Genomic DNA, 25,255 nt, shown 5'->3' on the forward strand with positions numbered 1-25,255 from the left:
TCTTACAACAATGCTAAAATAAACACAATAAATATTTTAGCCTATTCATAGAGCCATTCTAAGATAAATAATTGTTGTCCGTAACCTCCATAAACCTCATAAACCACAGTTTAAAATATTTATCTCAGTAAAAATCCGTTTAACATTGAACGAAATTAAACGTTACGTCAAATAGTCCCACATCCGGTAGCCAGAGCGCTGGTGTGTAAGTGTAATTAAGCCCTAACCCGGCCTCTAGCGTAGGATTGTGTCAGCCTTACTTGCTTGTAATAATAATAAACATAGTCTGATAAACTTGCGAAACCTTTAATTCTTGTTCTAACAAGTGTTCTATTTAGGGTCTGAAATACGAGTAATGTGGTAATAACAAGTAGTTCTCGATTGCCTATTAACCAGTACTATAGGTCTTTTGTTGAAAGTGTTTGACTAGAATGCACCTGTTGTTATCACCAGCTGATACAATATTAGTGAGGTGAATACATCAAGTAAACAATTTAAGTGATGGTTGAAAGTTAATTAAGTCACCCCTAAGATATGTGAAACGAAACAACAACGTATCCAAAGAAGTTGCAGCTAATTTAGAGAACTTCATTCATATAAAGCTGAATTAGAATATAAGTAGGTACATTGACTTTTGAAAGAAAATACATCACGTATCATAGGCAGTGTAGACAAACGTTCCCATTTACGGTTAACTGTAAAAATTGTCGTAATGTTCGAGCGACCGGGATAATTAGCCCTCATTTCTCCACCTCGATGTAGCATGTCATCCGATACTAAGTGGACAGCAACCAAGGAGGTCTAATTGCACCATAGACACCACAATTTTCTCGTCGGAAGTGGAACATGAAAAAAATGGACGCTTTGATATGCAACCTCACTATTATACGTGCTTTGTCATTAAACAGAACAAAGTTAATGACACGGTGACTGAGATTTAATTTTGTTTTGTTTTGAGCTACTGTAATTTTCAAGATGTCTGTAATGACTTACAACTGTACTTAGTATTACATTTAAGTCAACTGAGTAACATAAAACAAATTACAATTGTAGGCGGGACGGGGCTCATGGTATTAATTTAAAGCTTCGTTTTAATTTCTGCACGAAGTTGACTTTATCGTCGAGAAAAAATATTAATTACTATAGAAACCAAACAGAGTGACCAGAATGTATTAAGTATAGTGAGAGTGTTATATTGCTAAATAAATCAAAAGATCGTGGATTGGACCACCATTGATTTCTTCTATAGACAACCGATTGACCGATAAGTATAGTTAATACTATCAACCAACGGCGAATTAATACCAATGCTAAAAATGCTAAACGTGTTCAATATGATATAGCTGCAACATAGTGACAAAATTTCCAAAACTAAATATCGCTGCCTGAAAAATTGCAAATGACGACGAAAATTCTGCATAATTACAACAATCAAAAGGTGTGGAACAGTCAAGAAATTGCTAGTAATGCAACAATTTGTAAACAGCCAACCGTCGTGTTTATAACTGCACAGGGTGCCATTGTAACAAGCTATATGCTTTTGATTACGCAATGGCATGCGCTGAAACAAACCTAGCTAGCTTATAAACTAAAATCAATTATTCTTACGGTACACGTCGATGGCTACGAAATTGAAACGCATTAATGCATTTTTAATTTGTTTCCGACGTTATAATCAATTTGTACGACTGCTTATTTTTACATTTCATTCTTGTAAATGATGCGTATCTGTATGCAACTCGACACGCGTGTATTTCAATATGTACCTAGGTAGATTTATATTCAAAATTTAAGTAAAAACCATATCAAAATATTGAATGTAGAATTCCTTCATACAAAACATTGTACCGAATACAATGTAATATTGAATTTGAAATACATAGCCTACCAGTGTCACTATTTGTAACAAGTGATACGTAACAATTATAGCTCAAACAAACAAAAGCTATTCACGTTTCAAAAATATTGGACAATATTCGAATATTAATAAAAATATTGGACAATATTTACAATAGTTTCGATATTATAACAAAAGTACTTTGGCTAATAGTATCGATGTTTCTCATGCCCGCATGCCAACACAAACGGTAAGTTTTAAAAATATGTCAATTTATTGCTTTATACAGCTGTAAAAAATTACGACTACTCGGTGTTCAACCATCATATAGAATTTAATAGAACAGTAATAATACAAGCAGTACGTTACGCCAAATCAATTTTATTTCTAGATGTAGGTCAACCGTAAAAAGCGGGAAATCTTTTTCTCCAATACTTTTTAATAAAAATAAATTTCGTTATTTGTGATCATATAAATCATAGTTTTAGTTTCGAGTGTCGAAACAATGCAGGGAACAGGATTATTTGCTTTACCGATTCTAATACAATAAATTAAAAAATGTGTCCGTTAAATTTTCACGACTAAACCTCTGAATCGCTGCACCGCTTTTGATGAAATTAACCACAGAGATAGTTGAAGACCTGAGATCAAGCATAAAATATTCTTTTCTAGAATCAACCTCTCAGATGTCCTTTTACTATTTACCTAATTATAAGGCCGTTCTGCTATTCGCACATTAAAGCATAGCCATTATTAGTTAAAAGGTATTCTTTACCGTTATATTATGATATCAGTAATGCATGAGAATAATGGCCAGTTATTAACAATGCCATTTTGTTTGTTAAGTAACCGATAAGTGGTAAGCGCGAGTAATAACGTGGAAAATCAATATGATTTTATTTTTAATACTCTACCTTCAACCTTGGTACTTTTTAACTCCCTTCTATAAATATTTTTATGCACAAGTTTTCCACGGTCTAGGTATCTAAACTGCCTTTCATAATGTACATAATAACAGGTTATTTACGTACTAGTTTGTATGTAAAGTGAATATAATATACTGCGGTCTGCACGCGACTTCGACCGCGTGAATACATTTCCTGGAGTAAAAAGCATCCTATGTGTTAACATACGGTAAATGTAGATTAACATCTAGGTTATAAACTATAGGTATGTGTTCTCAATTTCATGAAAATCCATTCAGTAGTTCTTGCGTCAAGTCGTAACAAATATACTTACATACAAATCTTTCCTCTTTATAATATTATAGTATATAGTATAGATATATATCCGAGGTACGAATAGTACCTGTCCTGTCAAGTAGACATTGCATTTAGATATAAAACCAGTGTCTACATGGGTATTAAGTTCAGACAGGTTATTTGTGTTACATTATTTTGCAATCTGAATCACTGTCTGCTATTAGTTTGTCTACACGCTATGGTTCCACGTATCTGTTTATAATGGACTTTTTATACTATGTTTTAAATCTATAGTGCAAGAACTGCGATAGTAAAAATAATATTATGACTGTTATTAACTTTGAGATGCAAAACTACAAAAATAAAACATTTAAGTCTGGTTTTTTCGATATCAATCTCATATTAAGTAACCTTTTTATGTAAAAACATAAATCGTGTGTTCGTATGCAAATCAAACAGGATTAAAAAGAGCACAGCTCCTCTGCGACGATTGTGCAATGAAATTCATTGCATTCTAGTAAATCTTTACGATGCAACATGGACATTTTTAGACGAAATACGTTTAATGATACAAGCAAGGAATTCAAACCACTGCGCCTTGCTGCTAACTCGAGTTTCTAAACGACATATCCGGATGTTTACAAGATACCCCATAGTTCTGTTAACGTTCGGTGAAACTCTATTAAGAATAATCCTGTTGAATTTATATTCCCAGGTCAAGGGATCGATACGTATTTTCGTAGAATACATACATTATTTACTATTTAAACCTTTTATTTTTTACATACGCATTTAAAATCAAGCCTTTTACGCATGGGATTAGGCATAAACTAGAAAACGCCGCTTGGTCGATCCTTACAAAGTTCCTTTGCTTCCTTCACATCCGAAAACTTTGATAATTTTTATCTCTTAGCAAATAGTACTAAAAACACCTTTAACGTATATTATACGCATCTGATGACCAGGATTCTTTCATTGCGACCTTAAAAGTGGTAACGTAACACCGCTTGTCCCTTCAGGGATCATATTAATATAATTCTAGAGACTCATAATTACCGTCACAGCAGTTGAATTTAAAGTGACTCTATTATATTTTACGACAGCTGATAAAACACTGGTGGATATATTTATTGTCAATAGTAAACATTTATTGTACAATTAAAGTGTGAAACACATATGCATTTATGTAGAATCTTGATAGTAATCTAGCGTTACGTGCTTGGTTAATAGAACTTATTGTTATACCTATGTTATTATTGTTAATTGCTAGCTTGCTATTGTGCTTCGAAGTATAAAGCTATACAACTACTAGCTGCAACTACTTCTACCTGCAACGTCCGTTCAGTTTGACAGATTTCATGAGGTAAAAGTACCATATTGTGTCAGCGTTTTATCCAGTATGAAATCCAACTTTTCAACTAAATAATATTATGTTGTCAGGTTACCTAGATTTTTAAGCCTGCTTCAACGTCCTATATTAGTTATTAAGTTTTCTGTATACTCTTCTATAAGCTTAGTGTTCTTTATATATGATTCAACATACAAGTTTGAAAAACTTCTATCAATGATGTGGCATTACGATAAAAAAGTTTGCATACAAAACATAGTATCGCGTTCAAATCTAATCTAGAAATGTTAAGTCATCACTCTCATAGATTTAATTAAGTATGTTTACATTATACAAATATGCAATCTATAACACGGTCGTAATCAATTTTTGTTATATTTTTCCTGCTACAGGCTAAGGTAAAAAAAGCGTAGGCCTATTCCACGAATAAATCACCATTCATTTTTTAATTAAGTACATATTTAGTGTAAATGTGTGAATGCCATTCGGCCATTGACCTAGACCAAGCTCGGCCTATTAGCAATGTCATTCACAACAAAATTACTTATTATTGTTTCGTTGTACTTCACGTACCTATTGTGTTTAAATAATAACTACTTTGAAAGAAGTACAGGTGTTTTTTAATTGGTAACTATGAAGAATGCACGCAAGAGGTGCTAATTTATAATTGTTTGTCTGTTGCTATTATTCTCACCGTAAAACAAGTGCAGAAAGTAATAAATATCCATAGATGCTTCTTCAGTTTCGATTAAACAAGGCTTTCAATATTTATTGATACATAAACAAAGTTTGTATGACATGGTTTAATTTACTTCGCCAAAAAGTTCGTGTTTTTTTATTACTATTGAAATAGAATATAATTATGTAGAAACTTAATTATATGAACCAATGATTTATTTTGGTGCGCTCCGTAAATAATCAAGAAAACGAATTAAGTTATCTAATCATCGATGCAAACAACTTGCAACTTATAAGAAAAAAAGTATACATAAGCCTATTTCCACTTGATTGTGATATAATAAGAAAACATAAACAAATTGAAATTCTTTTTAATTTTGTTCTGCGGCTTAAAACCACAATAGTTTCCTAGACTTTACGCCTGAGTTGAATGCGCACCTAATTCGAAAGAAAATTTGCTGTTCAACTACTATGATTTTCCGCAAAACGCGTGTCTCATTATCACTACTTTTTTTATTAAACTGCACATATTTTAACACTGAACATACCTGCAGTGGATGACCAGCCGGCGACGTACACTGCGACGTTTCCTAATCAAAACAATGACAGCTGAGTGAATAAATGGATTTAACTGTGAGATAATAGTTCAATAAACGTAGAGTTCCTTGTTAAGTCTTAATTCAACACTTGCACGATATAAACTAAAATAACAAGCTGTATAGGATATTTAAAAAGTTTTTCTAAGTTAACGTAAACGTTTACGCGGCACGCGAGAGGAAAGGCGCGCGGTCCGTGTAGCTTCGCAGTTATTACTGAGTAAAAACGTATTTTGCCTCGTTCCGTCGTGTATACCACTACGTTGGCCGTAGACGTATACACACAGACCTAACGTGGGGCTGCCCTATTATCCTTGCTCCAGGAATTCCTACGTAATGCTCTGAAATATAAGGTCTATTACATGTAAGCTAATGTTAGCGCCTACGGAAGTTCTAAATCCACTTCTATTGGAAACAAAATTGTTAATAAAAGGTTAAGTGTCTGTGTGTTAGACGGGTTGACAGTGAAAAACAAGAATCGTTTATATATTTATACAATTACAGATTTAGTCAATAAAAGTATGATCACGATTTTTTTTTATTGAAAACATCCGGGATTCCTTCTTAAGATATTATGCTGAGCATATTTCTGCAACTTTGTAACTTACTTGATTGTAAAATATTTTAACGCAAATAAAAACAAATATAAATGAATGAGATTATTTTTATGTTATTTTTAACGGCAAGAAATGTTTACAAGTGTACTTTTCAAACGTACAATGTCTACTAAACTGTGCAATCTGTCTGCTGGCTTATTATGTAATGTAGAGGCCTCGGACGATTGTTTAACATTCTACTGAATATGTAATAATGTCTATACCTTGAGTTATATTTAAGTTTTTTTTATATTTAGGGGCTCATAGCATTGGTCAATGATTAGTGGAAGCAACCTTGACGAGGCCGGTCTGTTGATGGACGTCCGCTAAGGATTATTAATTTCTATGCTTCAGGTCGTTCACGGTATATTAATTGCATTTACCAATATTTATTTTGCGGTATTAGTGATCGAAATTAGCAATAGATACTAATTTACGTAAATACGTGATCATACAGACGAAATAATATTAAGGTTTCAGTAGATTTATATATCTATTTAAATTAGAAGTTAGAAACTCCATCGGTAAATACGATAACAATCCTTAACAGGTCGTCAGACCTATATTATCATGAATATATAAAATTTGGAAAATAATGTGATAGATTATTTACCTAAGTTACCTACATTACTCTATTTTAATGCCATTACTATTTCTACATGTTATTAAAAAAGCGCCTCCTGTATTTTCACTGCTCCTTTAATTTTCTTCTCAAAAACTGGTCGGAGCCCGCCCAATGTTGTTCAGTTTTTTCATTGGACTGTAACGGAGGAGGGCGGGCGGCCGGCGCCGAAAGCGAATAGGAACCGCGTTAAGAAATGAACATGTTACTTTGTAACTAGGGAATGAAAAACTTTACTTTTCATTCATAAAAAATACAGTTATTAACTGATTCGAATTGAAGCTAACTTTTTTACATAGTGTTTTTTACTTATGATAATTATTAGTAAACACGAAGGTTCTTCGAAAAAATTGAAAATCATTGCAATTAGGTACCTACTTACCTACTGCGTTATGACTCTGTACTTTCGCGTATCCTTTTTTTACGCGTCTACGTGTCATATTATTACCTATACCTACTGCACACGCTGAAGTTGCTGAAAATCGCCCGGTATTGTTGTCTAACCACTTGTAGGTAGATACAGAGCAAATAATGGTGGTCCTCACTACGACAAAGAGCGTGGGTTCGATTCCCTCCTCGAATAAAAAATATATGGAACATACGTTTTAGTAATTTTCTAGTAATTAGCGTTAAGTACTCAAATGTTTTTAGTTTCTTGAAAATAATGTTGTAGGTACGCGTTGTTTCTGTTTTTTCTCATACGCATTGCTAACTGCGTGTGCTCCTGTCTAAACTACCTTCCTCATACACATGTAATATTCTTAAATAAAGTTAAGTAGAATATATTTATATTAAGTGTATTATTCGGCAAACCGTACCTACCCAAGTACTTGAATATATTGCGGTTTAACAAGGGATTACGATATTCTTAAATTTATGATGTCACCATTCAGGTAACACAGTAAGGACCAACCCCGTGGTAAAAACCTCAAAATGAGATCATCTGCCGAGCGCCTTTGCGCCTGACTAGTCCAAAAAACTAGGTAGGTACACAATGACGTAAGCAGTGCACACGCATATGACGAATTCCTGTATTTTATTTTATTTAGGTTTAATATCTCTGTTTTGTAAGTTTTTAACTACTCTTGCAAAAGTATCCTTTATGTTAAGCTTAATTATATTTTGGGAATTCCCGTCTCTGGTCTTTGACTTCTTCATCCATATAAAGTTTGATGTCAGGAAAAACCTAGATTGTATGGAAGTTCTATGGTTCTAAATCACCCCAACAGCTTACGATTAGAGTAGGTCATATTTTTACATTTTATTAAAAGTCATATTAAGCATTTAAGAATTTTCTATAATTCTGAACGTATAAGTTTAACGGAACGCACTTTTTAGTTCTGCAGGTTGTTACTATTGTTATATGGACGTCCTTGTCTTTTAATACTACTATCAACGCCATCTATTGAAAAATATTTGCCTAAAATAACTTAACAAGCTGGTTCCAGCTCTATAGAATAGCATTTAACTGCTATGAAATAGAAGGTTATTGATATCATAGAAATTTCTTCTAAAACCTGAAAATATCACCTGTTTATTATTTCGTAATATAATTTGCGTAGTCGCTAATTACTTCATTCGAATGTTGGCACTACTGCGCACTGTGACCGTGACAAAACTTTCGTTCGTTCGTTGATGTGTGAGATGGGAAATGTGTGTTTTATCAAAAACTTTGTAATTTAGACTGCTAAAAGTTGATTTTCTTCACTTTAGCTGTTCGTCGTTACTTGTTAAGAGGACTATTGAATGTAACTAAATGTTGGAAATAAAGATATCATTGTACGGTGCTTCGTAAAGAAAATGTTTTTGTGTGCTAAGTTTCGTAATGGCGGCCCGTCGCGTCCCCCGCGCCTCCATTTCGATGACAGTCAAATTATGACAATGCCGATACGTAAAGTTTAGAAAATGTTGTGTATTTGTAAATAATTAGTGAAAGTTTATATTTGACGGCCATAAAAGGACTAAATATGAATCCAGAGCATCACAATATGAATACGGGTGGTGGCCAACCTCCGGGAAGTTCAGAGGTGCAAACGATTTGTTAACTTTTTACTTTTTTTGTCTAGTTGGGATACTAATCTAACTTGATTGCAGTCCCAGAATCAAAGGGTTCAATCAACACAGCAGCAGCAGCAGAATAACTTGCCTGCCACGACATCTGCTACTGATCTGCGAGTGAACTCAGTGAACTCGGCGGCTGTGAACGTTGCTTTGTCCAGTGTCGCGAAATATTGGGTGTTTACGAATTTGTTCCCCGGACCTATACCACAAGTGTCTGTGTACGGATTACCCGCCGGTGCTAGACTTGAAAATGGAAAACCTGTACAGGTAACCTTGATGTTGTTTACTTTTTTTGATGAATTATTTATTTATGTATATACCTAATACATATGTTACTTGTCATTTATTTAGCTTATATTCATTTTTATATACTATTAGAGAAATAGAATTCAAAACAAATTAAAATTTCATCATATTGAGCTTAGATATTCTTTATACATTTATCTCATTGTTAGTCTGAGACCTATTCTATCAGCCTAACCAAATTTATGCAAATTGTCTTATTGACTTAGTTGATTCACAATTACAGTAACACTATTCTGTTCCTTCTATAAGTTGACATATAACTAAGCAAGCTACAAATATACAAGTACCTAGGTAATAATTTATGGTATAAGCCTTGTGAGTCATACAAAAACAAATATTGATTTCAAACTCAAGTTAGTTTCTCTTGCCCAGTTAAAAACTTATGAATTTATGAGTTCTCTATTTGTAAGATACTATTGTAATGTTGAATCATCATTCATAGACTTCATGGAACTGATAACTGGGTATCTGTAGCAAGTTTAAATGTATAATCAGTTCTGCTTTTGAGACAAGACAAGCCTATTACTTTATCAGTACCACAAGATTGCCAATTTGAGATATAGTTCCTGTTTCAATTTGATTTAGTATTAAGATGTAATGACATAATAAATGGATACAATGTTTTTGTAAGACTGATGTAGTTTTATAGATAAGAATATTTTATTTCATATTTTATGTTGGATAGGTCAACAAAAGCTTATCTTTATGTGTCTGAGACTTTTAAAGTAGATATCTTTAATTGACTTTTAGGAGTTGTATACTTACTGTGGAATATTAAAAAGACAATTGTATATTTGTAAACACAAATGAATTAGGTAGGTATTTAGTTTATCTTTCACTATAAAGATAGATTATATCTTATTGATAACACTGATTGGTGTGGCATTGTGGTGAATCAATCAATATCTTTTTAAATCATTCTTCCTTTATAATCTACTCAGGAAATGATTTTTTATCTCTTCTAGATACAAGACCATGATGACTTGTTAAATATGTAATTAATTACTGCGATAATCTTAAAAGCAATTATGACTAATTTTGAAACACACCCAAATCACTTGTTGATGAAATCTGACAAAGATAGTTATATTATTTTATAAAGCTTAGCCCTTTTCGATCATATTATCCTATTAATTATACTTTATATCAGTAATAAACGGGACACTTGCTACATGGATTGTAATATAGTATTTACTCTCAAACAATGATGCGATGCTAATATTAAAACAGTCCATATTAGGTAGACATTAATACTTCTTTGTTTTTCAGGATCTTGGCCAGGCTCATGCCAGTATACTGAATGGGGATCCTAATATAATACTTGGGCATCATGCTGGACAATCCCAAGTCACTGTGTCTGCTGCTGGCGGCCAGCAGATACCAGTATCACAGATCATTGCCACTCAGTCTGGACAAACACATGGTATGATGCCCCTACTATTTACTGTAGATTAATACTTAAAAGTGTAATTTTTAATGATAATTGTAGTAGATTTCTTATTATTTATGTAATGTTGATAGAATTAACTAATAGTTAATTAATTATCACAGTTAATCATTCATCAAGTTGGTGATGAATAATAATGTTATTTAATTTGATGCCTAACATTAGTCATGTCCCAGTTTCTATATACATATCTTGAATGTTTATGAGAGTTGATTGCTTTGTTTCCAGAAGCTCTTGTGGCCCACAGTCAGCAAGCCGAGCTGGCGGCACAGGGCACTAGCAACAATGCGCAGGTGTCAGTTAGCACAGGCCAGCCTACCCATCAGCAGGTACCCAATAATCGGGTCGAGTTTGTACAACAGCATAACATTGATATGGTAAATCACGTGGTAACACACTCCGTTTACTAGCGGGAATGCTAACCGTACATTGCTGTTGTGTAGTACATAGATTAATTCATTATGTTGGTAGCTTATGTATGAGGTTAGTACAAACATATGCATGACAGAGTACAAAGGTTGAAATACAAATACCTGACTCAAGGAAGCCCCTATAAAGCTTCTAGTATTGTTGAAGGTCTCTTTGATATTTTGTAGTACTTATTTTCATTTTTACTACTCATTTCACTAGATATGTATTAGGATCTTATATTACTGATACATTTAGTTAATCAAATAATCTGCATGTACTTCTTTCAAATTCTCAGTAGATTTCATTGTGATGCGCATGGAGAGAAACAAAGTTAGTTGTTTAGATTTTCCTTTAGACAAATGTCATAGAGGGATCAGTATTATGTATGTAATGTAATGAAAATTGCCCGCGACTAACAAAGATCGTGATATACCAAACAACTTGCAATTTAGTAATTACTATTGATGTGTTAGCTAAACTTTTTTCTTACTTTTCGTATACATGTACGTAATTTTCGCATTTAAAACGGACTTCAATTTAATTGCGCTGATGTTACGAAGTTTTTGCAGCAACACGTGAGTTTTTATTGATCACATTATCGATCAACGATCTTAGCTATTATGGCACCGATTCATTATGCGAACATTACGTATCTATAATTTTTTTTCACAATTCTTTGACTGTTTCATAAGTTAAAATAATCAAGTAGCTACTCAAGAACTGTGAACTAACTTATAATAATTCTCTAGGGACATCATTCACAACAGCATATTATGCAGCAACAACTCATGGCGACCGCGCGGCCGGAACATAGCAACCAGCAGGTTCGTCACCTATGTTTACTGATAAGGGAATGTTCACGTTTATTGTAAAATTAACCTGCCAGCGTCATAACACACCTTACCGGTATCTATTTGTTCGTAATCTTATTCGGATCTACGTTGCGAAGCGTAAAAAGCGAGCGTGTGGCGTGCCTTGCGTGACTTAGTGATAGTACCACACTACATAACCCCAGAAACTACAATGGTCTAATTGTGCGCCGAATCTACCTGTAATGCTAAGTAAACGTAGCATGTACTCACAGTAGATAGTATTACAGACATGTTTAAGTTTTGCTTTCTAATTAACTGTAGTTATCTGGAACCTAATTAGGTTAATACAGAAGTTTAATTTGGGCATACTGTATTGGTTGCTTGAACTCAAGTAATTTATACATCACTTTCATTTTATTTTGTACACTCCCTTGTAAGTTGCACCTACACATACACCTAAATTGAAAAGACACGAAGATAGATATGGCGTGCTTACTTTACAGTAGATTTGAACAAACCCTGAAAGTTGGCTTCATAATACGCAATGATGCGTTATCTGCTTTTCTGTATATTGCGCACATGTATACTAAATATTCCTGTACTTCACGCTGCTTTATATTATCATCATTCAACAGGTCAGCGAGGTAAGACTAAGTTATTGTTCACATGTACGCACTTTGTGTTAGCTTAATGCTAATGCTTCATCCGCATAATACACGTAATTGTTTGTCACGTATTTTTTATTTTATTTGGTACATTTTGTTATTAAACCAAAAGATTTATAGATTATATCTAAAATGAAACAACAAAGTCCATGTTTCGAACTTGAGTTATCTCTCGCATGCGTGATTATTTTATAGGTCATAAGTTCAATGTTTTTTTCTGGTAGCAAATCTCTTAAGTGCAAATGTTTTTTACATAACGAATAAACAAAACATCTGATACTAAAACAATAATTGTTTTTAGATTTGATAAACACTCCATTATAACCGCATCCTTTTAGTCAACATTAAATTTTAATCATAAATAGTATTTTTCATAACATTTTTTTTTAATATGAAGCATTGTTTTGAAACTACGTTATGGCCAACAGATACAACTGACGGTGAGCGAGGATGGTATCGTGACGGTGGTGGAGCCCGCGGGCGGCAAGATGGTCGACAAGGAGGAGTTACACGAGGCCATCAAGATGCCCACCGACCACGCACTTACGGTTCATCAGTTGCAACAAATAGTTGGGCAACAGGTAATTTTTTGTTTGTTTTCTGTATCTTTCTTTTGCTCTTTTTTGTTTGGATGTCTGCTTTATGCTTCGCGTAAACCCGAGCTACTTTAATTGTATACAATTCAGAAGTCAGTCTTGACATCAGTTTTATTATTATGTTGCATTTTTAGTTTTTGTTTTTACTTTTCTGTAAAACAGAGCATTTTTTACTGATAAATGTTTGCATGTAGGTATAATATAATTTTCACATGTTTCGTAAATTACAGCAGTACATCCGCAAGCTTCTGATGTCCAAACACCATTTCGTAACAATTCTACCACCTCAATCAAAATTTTAAATGCACTTTCATTAATTTAAGTTCGTGACTAAACCTAGTCACATATTTCCGACCAGGTGATAGACAGCGTAGTTCGCATTGAGCAAGCGACGGGGGAGCCGGCCAACATTCTCGTTACCCACAACCCTGATGGAACCACGTCGATAGAAGCGAGTGCTGCCGACCCCCTCATAGTCAAGGATGAGAAGAACTCGTCGAAGATTGAAACTGCGCAGTTCGCGATACCGGCCGAAATTAAAGACATCAAAGGCATAGACTTAAAGGTATAGTAGTACTAGTCCCACTTTTTAATAAATAGTCAAGTAATTTAGTACTTTACTAAGAAAAACAGCAGCTGTTGAGGTCAAAGCTAATTAACTTGACGATTGACGGCCTGCAGCTGACTCATAGCATAAGATCACCATTTCATTTTCGCTGATAAAATTGTTATAAAGTTACCTTAATGTGACATAAAAAAATATTTTGTGATGTACCATATTTTTAGTAAGCATTGTCTAATATAGAGTTGTTTAACAGAGTGTAGGGGCCATGGGTATGGAAGGCGCTGTGGTGAAAATCTCGGCCGGTGCTTCAGAACATGATCTCCATGCGATGTATAAAGTCAATGTTGAAGATCTCTCGCAGCTATTAGCATATCATGAAGTTTTTGGAAAGCTCAACTCAGAAGGACAACAACAAGCTAAGGTAAATTAAACTAGAACTTATCGTAAATATTTTCCTCCACCCACAGACATTAAATACTTTTTTTTATTGAACCTGTCAAATATATCCACAGATCTGCCAATGGTATAAAATTGCAACTCATCCATATAAAATACACTGACCTTCAAAGATTTACATTTATAGTATTGCTTTAAAATGCATACCACATACTCTGATTATTCAATTGTAGATAATTTATATTGATTACTTATGCTTTACTTGTAGGTAATAAGTGAGGTAGAAGTTGAAGCAGGCACTAGTGCTGGGATGTCTGAAGCCGAATCCTCGCCTGGCCACCACTCCTGTGATATTTGCGGAAAAATATTCCAGTTCCGTTACCAACTTATAGTTCATAGGTATATAACCTTTTCATTGATAATGTAAATTATCTTCAATTTGCAGCAATAAAAATAATAATGAATCCGTTTTTTTTTTAGACGATATCACGGCGAAAGTAAACCATTTACGTGTCAAGTTTGTGGTTCAGCCTTCGCAAATCCAGTTGAATTATCGAGGCACGGCAAATGTCATCTTGGTAAGTATTCTGAAAATAAGCAGTACATTGGTAACTGTTACGAACAGTAGTACTTATGTGTAATATTTATTTTCTTACAGCTGGTGATCCTAACGAGCGACACGCTAAAAGACTGGCACAGGACAAACCCTACGCTTGCACAACTTGCCACAAGACATTCTCGCGAAAGGAACACTTAGATAATCACGTCCGAAGTCACACTGGAGAGACGCCATACAGGTAATACATATTTTTTATTCATTAGAAGACACTCAGATAGATCCTTCTCTGTTATATTAGGTGTATTTTAACTTGTATTAAAGTTGAATGTCTATTTGACAGATGCGAATTTTGCGCGAAAACATTCACCCGTAAAGAACACATGGTGAACCACGTGAGAAAGCACACGGGCGAAACTCCTCACCGTTGTGATATTTGCAAGAAAAGCTTCACGAGAAAGGAACACTTCATGAACCATGTTATGTGGCACACAGGTATGTTATATCATGCTTAATCATTGATGTATTTTTCCTTTGCGTTTTGTTTTGTTTAGACTGTTACTATAAACGTGAATAATGACTAGGATTGTTGATGAATATCTAGAGTACCAAATAATATAAAATCAACGGTAAATTATCTTAAGTATTTAATTCACCCTGGAACTCATGATGTCTAATCTATATAGCTGTTTATTTAGTCTATTTTATTTTTTTAACTAAGGACTGCAATGCACTCTAATGTAGGTAAAAGTTTATAGTTAGATAGAAAATATCGTTATTTATCGCACTGTTAAGGTGTTGGTCGGTTAGCCGCCGTAGTTCTCTTGTGATTTACAACTGATAACATTGTTCTGTGTTGTTGTGCAATTTGCCTCAGATGAAAATTAACATCTCTCCCGACATGGCACGTCAATTACCTTTGCCTCGCTAACTATAGCTTATGAACACTGGCAAAATAAAATTATTACGAGACCCTGCAAATGAATATCATTTTTATTATTATTTAACAATATTGTGAACAGAAAAATAATGGACTATTTATTCATCCTCCTTCTTGCATCGAGTTTCACTTTACTGAGGCAGGGTCCCGTCGTCACACTAAATTATATTCTTATAAATACGTATCAGCAGGGTGCGACCTATAATTGAGGTCACACACACACCTTGTAATTACAGTTCCATTATGTAAAACAGCGGGGCGACGGAGCTTTCTGTATTTCCGTTCTTCATGTTGTATGGAACAGATGTGCGTTTTTACCGATTGTTTATGCATTGCAACCGTCTAAACCTATTTTCCACTAATACGAAGTAATGTTTAGTTAAGATCTAAAACGTTGGCCTTAGATCTTGACTATAAACTAAAATGTGCATTGTTCCTGAGTGATTCATGATGTTCTGTGATTATTTTCGGAATTTTTAGTTTGTAATATAGTTTCTTTCTAAGTTATACGGAATTCCCAAGCCTGCACCAGTACCATGGGCAGTTTCCAGTGGTGCAGAAAGTAAAAAATGATTGAATGATTCAACTATCAATAAAATACTTTTCACTTATAACAAAGTAACTGAGTATTGACTAATACAATCTCCCTATAATTCCACCAGTTTACTAAGCTTGTTACTAACATTTTAATAAACATGGGGAGATTATCACATATTTCATAACAGAGACAAACTAAATGTTTCGAACAATATAGTTGCATCATTGAATGTTAACGTTTTATTTTCTGCTCCACCCAAATAGGTGAAACGCCGCACCATTGTCAAATATGCGGCAAGAAGTATACTAGGAAGGAGCATTTAGTGAACCATATGAGATCTCACACAAACGATACTCCGTTCCGATGCGAACTGTGCGGCAAGTCGTTCACGAGAAAAGAACACTTCACCAATCACATATTGTGGCATACTGGTTAGTATAGCTTACCGTTGAAATACCGCATTGTTGTGATTACAATAACCATCTACTTATCTTTACGACCTCTGACGCCCTCATGGTATACGTCAGGCTTGGAATTTTTCATTGTTTATTGTCTTCAACTAACACTTATTTATTTTATTTTATTGATTTTGATTATGTGTGATTGGTAATAAAAAAAAATTATAGCACAAGACATTTACTTTGAAAATAATACAGATAATTTATTGACCTTCTACTTCTAAGCGGTATAAAAAAACTAAAAAATATTTGTTTCAAAACAGGTGAAACTCCCCATCGTTGCGACTTCTGTTCGAAGACATTCACACGGAAGGAACATTTATTGAACCACGTACGCCAGCACACGGGCGAGTCACCTCACAGGTGTAACTTCTGCAGCAAGTCGTTCACTAGACGGGAACATCTCGTCAACCATGTCCGACAACATACGGGAGAAACACCTTTCCAATGTGGATACTGTCCTAAAGCGTTCACGAGGAAGGATCATCTAGGTAACCAACTGTTTTAATTAACAAATTGATTGTTAAATAATTCTTCTAAATTCTTACCATTTATTCTGTTCAAACAATAAATATCTTAAAATTTTGTCGAATTAATATTAGGTCGGGGAAAAGTCTTTTCGCATTATAGTATGTATGAACATGTAATAAAATCTTTTCTCTACACAAAAATGCTCGATTTTTGGGTACCTCACTAAAAAAAACCTAATGAAGCGTGTACTCATGTGTGATTCTTGAAGCCAAAGAGATTGTATTACAAGTTTATTCATACTATAATGCGAAAAGACTTTCCCCGACCTAATACATAAACAGTCTTTACATTATCAACACTGATTTGTAGCCTAGAGTAGTATTTGTATTACTAAAGATATTTTTTCACTACTTACAGTTAACCACGTACGCCAACATACTGGTGAATCTCCGCACAAGTGCTCGTACTGTACAAAGTCGTTCACTCGCAAAGAGCACCTCACGAACCACGTGCGGCAACACACGGGCGAGTCGCCGCATCGATGCACCTTCTGTGCCAAGTCCTTCACTAGGAAAGAACATCTTACCAACCATATCAGGTGAGCATGTCTAAATCACTTATTACAAGAAATGTTCATACCAAAGTTATGCAGTGTAAAAATCGACGGCATCCTGACTAGCTTATATAAAAACGATAATATTTTCTATCAGTGGCAGTCTCATTGCCGGCTGTGAACATTTCTTGTGCATGGAGATTGTCATATCCATTTAAATATACTTTTGAGCTTTATTTTATCAGTTTAGGGTGTATAAACAACACACACTCAAAACTGATGTCATAAAGACTACATAACTGATATCGCAATCTCTATGTGACCTAGATTTAAAGTTTGATTTTAGTTTAGTTGTGTATTAATGTTTAGTCATGTAGCAGTAAATACAGTGCTGTGCTGCAATCCCCAATCAATGTTGTCACAGTGTAACAGTACTTTAGACAGTCTGTCGTAGAATAATACCCAATCGGCTCTAGAAGCATGTCTATTTAGACCGCATGAATATAGCATGTCTTTATTACACATCGCGCCCTTGGAAGGTAAGATCCTTATTCCGATGGTCAGTCACACATATCGCAAACTTTGGTCTATGTCGGTACCATAGTCTCAGGCGGCATTTGTGTGAGTTTCCCTTTCACTCAGCACAGCATTGTGCATTCCGATTGGGTTTTGCAGAGTCGATAGTTTGTGTTCCATCCCCTACCTCGTAGCAGATATTAGAAGTGAGTGGCATGTTGATGGAATCGGAATGTACTTTGTTGAGCAGACAGCACACGGGAGAAACGCCACACAAGTGCACGTACTGCCCGCGCGCGTTCGCCAGGAAGGAGCACCTCAACAACCACATCCGCCAGCACACCGGCGTCACGCCGCACTCCTGCTCCTACTGCAGCAAGAGCTTCACCAGGAAGGAGCATCTCGTTAATCACATACGGTGGGTATCGATTGCCTCGTAGCCAAACTGAATAAACGTTTATACATAAATGCTCTCATATCTACATACCGCCTCTTTTCTGCTTGATTATAAAACATCATACGAATCGGACGCTGCTAAGTATATTATTATAGTCTTCTATGTAGTAGACTTGTGAATGCAATGCTCCAAAGTATAATTCTGTTTTTGCTTTTGTGACTAGCAAATGTGACTGACCGTATAGACGAAATGGGTTAATCACATTGTTTTTACGCGGTGTAAATTATTAGTTCTGAAACTCAGCTTGTATTTACTGTTATAACAACTATGCGATAATGACAAACTTGTAAATAACGTGTTCATAGCGAGCTACAATATTAATGGCATATCTGATTATTATTTTCATTGCAGACATCACACGGGCGAGACTCCTTTCAAGTGCACGTACTGCTCGAAGTCGTTCTCCCGCAAGGAACATCTCACTAATCACATTAACTTACACACAGGAGAGACACCACACAAATGCCCCTTCTGTACCAAAACATTCTCTAGAAAAGAACATTTGACCAATCATGTCAGGTACGTATTTCCATACAATTCTTAATTCTTCTTTACCGCTAGTCCTCTGCTCTCTAATTTAACGTAAATTTTGTTTACATCCATTCTAGAATTCATACGGGAGAGTCACCACATCGATGTGAATTCTGCCAGAAGACGTTTACACGAAAGGAACACTTAACGAATCACTTGAAACAGCATACCGGTGACACCGCGCACGCGTGTAAAGTTTGTTCCAAACATTTCACCAGGAAGGAACACCTTGTTACTCACATGAGGTCAGTACTTCAATAATTATATTTGACATAGTTAGCTTTAGATACAGTTATTAAACTGTTAAACAGTAATATTTAAGTTTAAGTTCATTTAAAAATAAGTTTAAGTAGTTCAAACTGTTGACTTCCATCAGTGGTATTGTATTTTCAAATGTATATTTTACTTGGTTATTAGATCACACAGTTGCGGCGATCGACCTCACGTCTGCGGCGAGTGTGGCAAGTCGTTCCCGTTGAAAGGCAACCTGTTATTCCACGAACGATCACACAATAAAGCCAACGCGAACAATGCCAACAGACCGTACAAATGTGATGTTTGCTCAAAGGAGTTCATGTGTAAAGGTAAGATACTTAAAAAAAAATCATATGATATGTGTCTCTTCTATGTAATCTTCACTGTTGCTTTATAATAAAAGATGTACAGTAAAGTGAAATAATAGTGACATGTATGCAAATAATATTACATATCGTCGGGGATAGTGCAAATCCGCTTATCTAGCATTGGATAATATCTGCCTTTCGATCAAATTACACGTGGATTTGCACTATCCGCGACGATACACTACTTCAGTAATTACTATTTTAATATAGCCTACCACTACTATTATACATTCTATTTTATTTACACACAATGTTATAATAATTTTAAATTGTAGGTCACTTAGTATCTCATCGGCGTACACATGCGGAGACGGGTGAGGCTGCGCCCACTACTGAAACGCCTGCCGAAGGAGAAGACTGCACTGATTGCAATAAGTGTATTAAAGTGGAGCCTGAAAGAATCGAGCGGAAACATGAAGTCAGGTCGGTAGTCACGTATACCACGTTCAGTAAGATAGACCCTAACAAATCGGTCGGAATATTGGGATATTCAATTTTTGTTTATATCTTTCAGAACGTCCATAGACGCTAGACCGCCCGAAACTAACGTCAACGTCGCACAAACTCACCAAAATACTACTCCTACTGTGATGCAAATAACTAATCAGGTAAGATAAGACAATAACGTAGACCACGAATAGGCTTCAGTTCAGCATAAGCAGAACTAACAGAGAAGAATACAATATATGTGAGGCTATAATGTGTGTCCATCAGCAGGTGCGCGCGGCGCAGGTGGGCACGTCGAGCGCGGCGGGCGTGACGCCCGGCACGTTCACGCACACCGTGAGCGCGCAGCACCACGCCGGCGCCGCCATCGCGCACCACCCCGTCACCGTCAACTACTAGCACGCGGCCCTGTCGCTGCCCGAACTCGACGACCCGCCCGCCTGTCTATGACAGCCCGCCCCTCACTTCGTCCCGCTTGTACACACTCCGCAACACCCATCACAGATTCAGTGATCTAGTTATGTCGTGGTGATTACGAGTGAGTGACGTCGGGCGTTACATGCTCATTGTAGTTATAATGAAGTATAAAGAAGTAACTGTATTTTTTCTGTTAGTCTAAATACATTTTTCCGGACACCATTTAGGGTGTCTACTCTTGTTCTTCTTTCATTCGAATCCCGCGTTTTGTAGCGCCGCCTACCTCCCTTGTCGGTTGAGGGAGGAATTCGTTTATATCGCGGTGAATAAGAATATTGAAGAAATGGCTTCTTTATACTTCATTATTATTAGGTGAGTGAGTGGAACATCACCACAAGTCGTCGTCAGCGTTCGTTATATTAATGTATACGAACGTGAGTTCCGCAGCGACAGAGCATTATCTCTGTAAGTCAGTGCTATACCTATTCTAAGTTCTTTTTACACTTATTATGTATATAAGGAACATAATTTTACGCGATGTAAGGCCGAGTGACTTTTATTATGGGCCATTGGCCTTTAACAATTGTTGACCTTTTACACACAGTGAAAGCTACACTCTGAAATCCGTCAACAGTTTGTTTTTTCTATTTACATATTTTCTAGTTCTGAAACTCATAATCATAATCCATGTACCATGTTATAGTGATACCATAGAAGTTCTAATTCAGATGGAATATAGTGTCGAGTATATATCAGATCATAGCAAATATATATATAAAAATAACTTTTTTTATATTGTAAAAGATATATTTTTTGTAAATAGTTTTAGAGCTATGTAAAAAGTAAAATATATTGTTACTTTGTGATATTTCACAGCAACTAATTATCTTTTATTTAAATAGGTTTCGTAATGTACTAAATACTACTTATAAAATATTCTCATCTACATACTTATATCACATTTCTCTTTTACACAATAGTCTATTTTTGATTATTGATATTTCGACTGAGGCACATCAGTTTATTTTAATCCTGGTTAGGTTAAAGTGGTTACCAAATTGATTTAAATTACGCATATTCACAACTGATTTTAAGAGTTATTGTACATAATAAAATTAATATAATTTAATAAGGATTTCTCTCGTGAAAACTGATTTTTATAATAGTAACATTCCTTTTTTATTGATATTCAAAAATAAATCAAGTTCAGTGCATATATATTATTCATGTTCGAATTGCACTAGTCTATATTATTTTATAAATTACGCCTTTTGTAATACCCGATTGCCATAACGGGACTTGTATAATTACTCATTTTACTCAATGACTTATTATAAATTATGTAAAGTGAGTTATTCAAATTAGGAAACAGGGACCAGAACAACGCGAGAGTATAAATATTATAATGTTAACCCCTCTTGCCGTTTCCCCAAATAATATATCATACACTCCCAAATGTTGGTTGTTTTGCCAATAACATATTATACTTTAATTTATAATTATGGGGCTTAACTTAACCCCATACCATTTCTCGATTGTGTCCAGCTTAGATGATAATTATTCTTTGCCATGTATGTACAGTACAAGTGTGATAAAACTGTTAAACTTTTTGTTATAAGAAAATGTATAGAAGTAATACGGTGAATGTATCGCTTAGCTTAGAATTGCCTGGGAAGTGGTGTTATAATCACTTCCGTGGTTATAATTTGTAAACACGCCGCTTGTTATAAATATTATATAGCTTGTATTTACTTGTAAATATTTAGATATAATTACATAGATTACCTATGTATTCTGTAGCAAAGTTAAGACTAATAAAAATATCATTTTATGTTAATATTGGCTGGTTTGACAAATGTTATATAATGAAGAGCTAGGAATATAACGATTTTGAATCGTGCGGTGTAGTAAGATTTTTTAGGTGCGAAAAATCATTGAGATAATTTATATTACGGCCAAACAGTAACTTATCTTCAATGGTGCCACGCTAATTTATATTTTATAGGAAATCTAATTCCTTAGACACAATAGCATGTACTAAAATCTAAATTATGTTCAGTAATTTGATATGAATGAGATTAAAAAGTGAAACTAACTATACTGGTTTTATTTTATTTGATCTAAAGTTATCTTATCTTGCATCTGCTGCCAGTGATTATATAAGTTGTCATTGGTGCATGTAGTTACAAAATGTACTAGCATTGAACTTAGTTAACTACCGTTTTTATCACGCCGAAAACGCAATGTCGCCTTGGTATTTGCGAAGACAGTGCCGTTGACGTGGAGAGCACGTAAAGTCTCAGTCCTAAGCCTGACTTCTCAGTTCTCACCCATTGTGACCCATAAGTGATGAAAGATATGGAATAGGGATTGTATCTGGTTACTGTGACAACACTTGGATATAATATAATCTTTTGCAGATGGCTGGATTCAATAAGAGTGGCTACTGCAACGCCGAAGCGGAATGTCGCCTAGGTGGACAAAACCTTTTTGGGAGTATGCAATAGCACTTGGGTTACTTGTCAATATATATTCTTATAGGCAAAGGTGAGACATAAAATAAAAAAAGATAATAAAATTGGACGATTCAAAAATATAATATACTTTTAAGCTTATATAACAATTATGTACATATTAAATCAAGCTTCAACAGCAACCTTGCTTGGACTTTGTTTGACTTTCTTTTTCTCTGGCACTCTTTCTTCTTCTGGGACCTCAGGCAGATCTTCTGATGGCACTTCAGGCAGTTGATCTTTGACATCAAGTATGGCCTCCAGTTCAGCTTCAACAGCCTCTTCATCCTCCTCTGTTAGTTGTCCAGAGATCAATTCATCTATTTCTCTCTGTTTTTCTATACCTTCTCTGGTCTCATCCAGAATCTTTTCTATTTCATCTATATTTAGGACATCATGTACCTTTTTCAAAGCTGTGTTTCCTACCTTCAATCCATCCAGAACCTGTAATGAATAAATACATGAAATGTGTGATAAACAGATATAACCTAATGGCATAATCAATAAGCTTAAACAATCCACTATTTTATTTTAATCACAGAATGCACTCTGTGTGTATTTTATTTAGATTTCTTTAAACACTACAGATAAGGTACCAAGTGAAAACCCAATAGGTTTTAACCCAGGTCCAAATATTTGTCCAATTTTTTATTTATCATTTTTAAGGTCTGTCAGCCCAGTACTTCAACACTAGTGGCAAAACATCAAAATTAATCTTAAAATTAAATTAGGTACTTATTTCTTGGACAGAAAAATGTATTCCAAAAGAATGTAGGTAGGCTTATAAACAACTTACAAATTTATTGATCAATAACACAATACTGACTAAGGAAGCACCTTCTTTGCAAAGTTATAATGCATAAATAAACATTTTCCTAATTTGATATCCACATTATTATTTATTACTTCCACAAAAATGATGAATAATTTATAAAGAATTAAAAAACTTGTGTTGATGCCAATTAAAACAATGTTTCAGAAAATTACGCTTTTAACAACTTCTAATGACAATGACAATTTACTACTAACCGAAATTTAACTATCTTTCAACAATAAAATTACTGTAACATATTTACTTCTAATTATAGTCCAAATTTTACAAGCGTTAAATAATAATTAAAACTCACCTGGACTTCAATTTGCGCAAATTCAAGATCATGAGTCAGCTGTTCTAATTTTTCTAGTTGATTGTCTGTACTTTGAAGAAGATTTTCTTGGTACTTTTTCTTCTTCAGAAGTAGTTTTGCTCTGTCTCTTTTACCTTCAGCTAAAAGTTTTTTTGCTAACTGCCTATCCTTCTCAAGATTTAGTTCTATTTTCTTTTGATATTGCTTTAACTTATCTCTTTGTTGCTTTAGTTGAAGAACAGCCTTATCTTGTTCAGTTACCCTACTCACAGGTTTTTTATGTTTACCAAATAAGGAACCCATTTTTAAAGCACTAGACACCAGTCATAAGTTAAGTATGATTTACCTATCTAAATTAGATGGCCAAATATCCAACATAAATTATTTAGTATTTTTTTACGATTTACACGCCCTATCAAAACAAATTGATAATGAATGACAATAAATCTATGACAAATGACACCTGACGTCTCAATAAGAAGTTGACATGTGACAAGGCGCACGCAGCTAGAGTAGTGCAACTTACTCTCAAACTATAGTCTGTATGTCCATAGATTGATAGGACTTTTATTCCAACATGGTTGGATTTAAGAGTCTAATAATTTTTTTCTTTCATAACATGTAAGGGAATTGAAATAATGTTTTTTCTATGACTTTGTATTTATAGAATTTGGTAAATAGACAGGAGCGCCACAAAACTGCCACATAACCCCTTAAAACTTATTTTAGCCTTTTAGTACCAGAAATAAATAAAAAACTCATCTTGTCCCTATATTTTGAGTTTTTGAGGTAATACTTAATCCGAAATCCCGGTACATATAATTATATTCTTCCAAAAACAATAGCTGTATTACTAGGACAACAACAAACTTTAAAAGTTGTATCGCTACATTTTATACCTTATAATGTTAACTCTTTCTTTCATAATCTTGAGCTTAAAATTATTACAGATAGAAGCAAGATACTATTG

At 34.6% G+C, this 25,255-nt stretch overlaps 3 protein-coding genes across 11 annotated transcripts in view; 1 reads left to right on the forward strand and 2 right to left on the reverse strand.

Annotated features, from left to right (window-relative positions):
* The window catches only part of LOC142975010 (extracellular serine/threonine protein CG31145), a 109,819-nt gene extending 103,929 nt beyond the window's left edge, over positions 1 to 5,890 (reverse strand). Inside the window, exon 1 of the mRNA XM_076117623.1 lies at positions 5,614 to 5,890. The gene's annotated coding sequence lies outside the window, so the exon portion shown is untranslated. The remainder of the gene's footprint in view (positions 1 to 5,613) is intronic.
* A 2,576-nt stretch (positions 5,891 to 8,466) lies between these two features.
* LOC142975011 (uncharacterized) lies at positions 8,467 to 22,741 on the forward strand. 9 transcript variants are annotated; one of them, XM_076117633.1, is made up of 22 exons: positions 8,467 to 8,906; positions 8,974 to 9,207; positions 10,516 to 10,669; positions 10,922 to 11,070; positions 11,854 to 11,928; positions 13,010 to 13,162; positions 13,536 to 13,742; positions 13,996 to 14,163; positions 14,407 to 14,537; positions 14,619 to 14,716; positions 14,797 to 14,935; positions 15,038 to 15,189; positions 16,436 to 16,603; positions 16,894 to 17,121; positions 17,519 to 17,699; positions 18,421 to 18,588; positions 18,979 to 19,146; positions 19,236 to 19,403; positions 19,576 to 19,742; positions 20,057 to 20,204; positions 20,296 to 20,389; positions 20,499 to 22,741. In XM_076117633.1, exons 1-22 carry the CDS (start codon positions 8,847 to 8,849, stop codon positions 20,625 to 20,627), a joined length of 3,339 nt encoding a protein of 1,112 aa, XP_075973748.1. In that variant the 5' UTR covers positions 8,467 to 8,846; the 3' UTR covers positions 20,628 to 22,741. The 9 variants fall into 9 exon arrangements, with proteins under 9 accessions (XP_075973748.1, XP_075973747.1, XP_075973739.1 ...); XM_076117624.1 differs by having other exon boundaries at positions 8,468 to 8,906; positions 13,518 to 13,742; positions 20,496 to 22,741; XM_076117626.1 differs by having other exon boundaries at positions 8,468 to 8,906; positions 13,518 to 13,742.
* Positions 22,742 to 23,218: 477 nt separating this feature from the next.
* Vps20 (vacuolar protein sorting 20) lies at positions 23,219 to 24,765 on the reverse strand. The gene is made up of 2 exons (XM_076117638.1): positions 24,286 to 24,765; positions 23,219 to 23,602 (listed from the first exon to the last, which is right to left on the reverse strand). Exons 1-2 carry the CDS (start codon positions 24,586 to 24,588, stop codon positions 23,285 to 23,287), a joined length of 621 nt encoding a protein of 206 aa, XP_075973753.1. The 5' UTR covers positions 24,589 to 24,765; the 3' UTR covers positions 23,219 to 23,284.
* Between the last annotated feature and the right edge of the window lie 490 nt (positions 24,766 to 25,255).

Source organism: Anticarsia gemmatalis, chromosome 8, assembly GCF_050436995.1.
Source record: "Anticarsia gemmatalis isolate Benzon Research Colony breed Stoneville strain chromosome 8, ilAntGemm2 primary, whole genome shotgun sequence".
NCBI lineage: Eukaryota > Metazoa > Arthropoda > Insecta > Lepidoptera > Erebidae > Anticarsia > Anticarsia gemmatalis.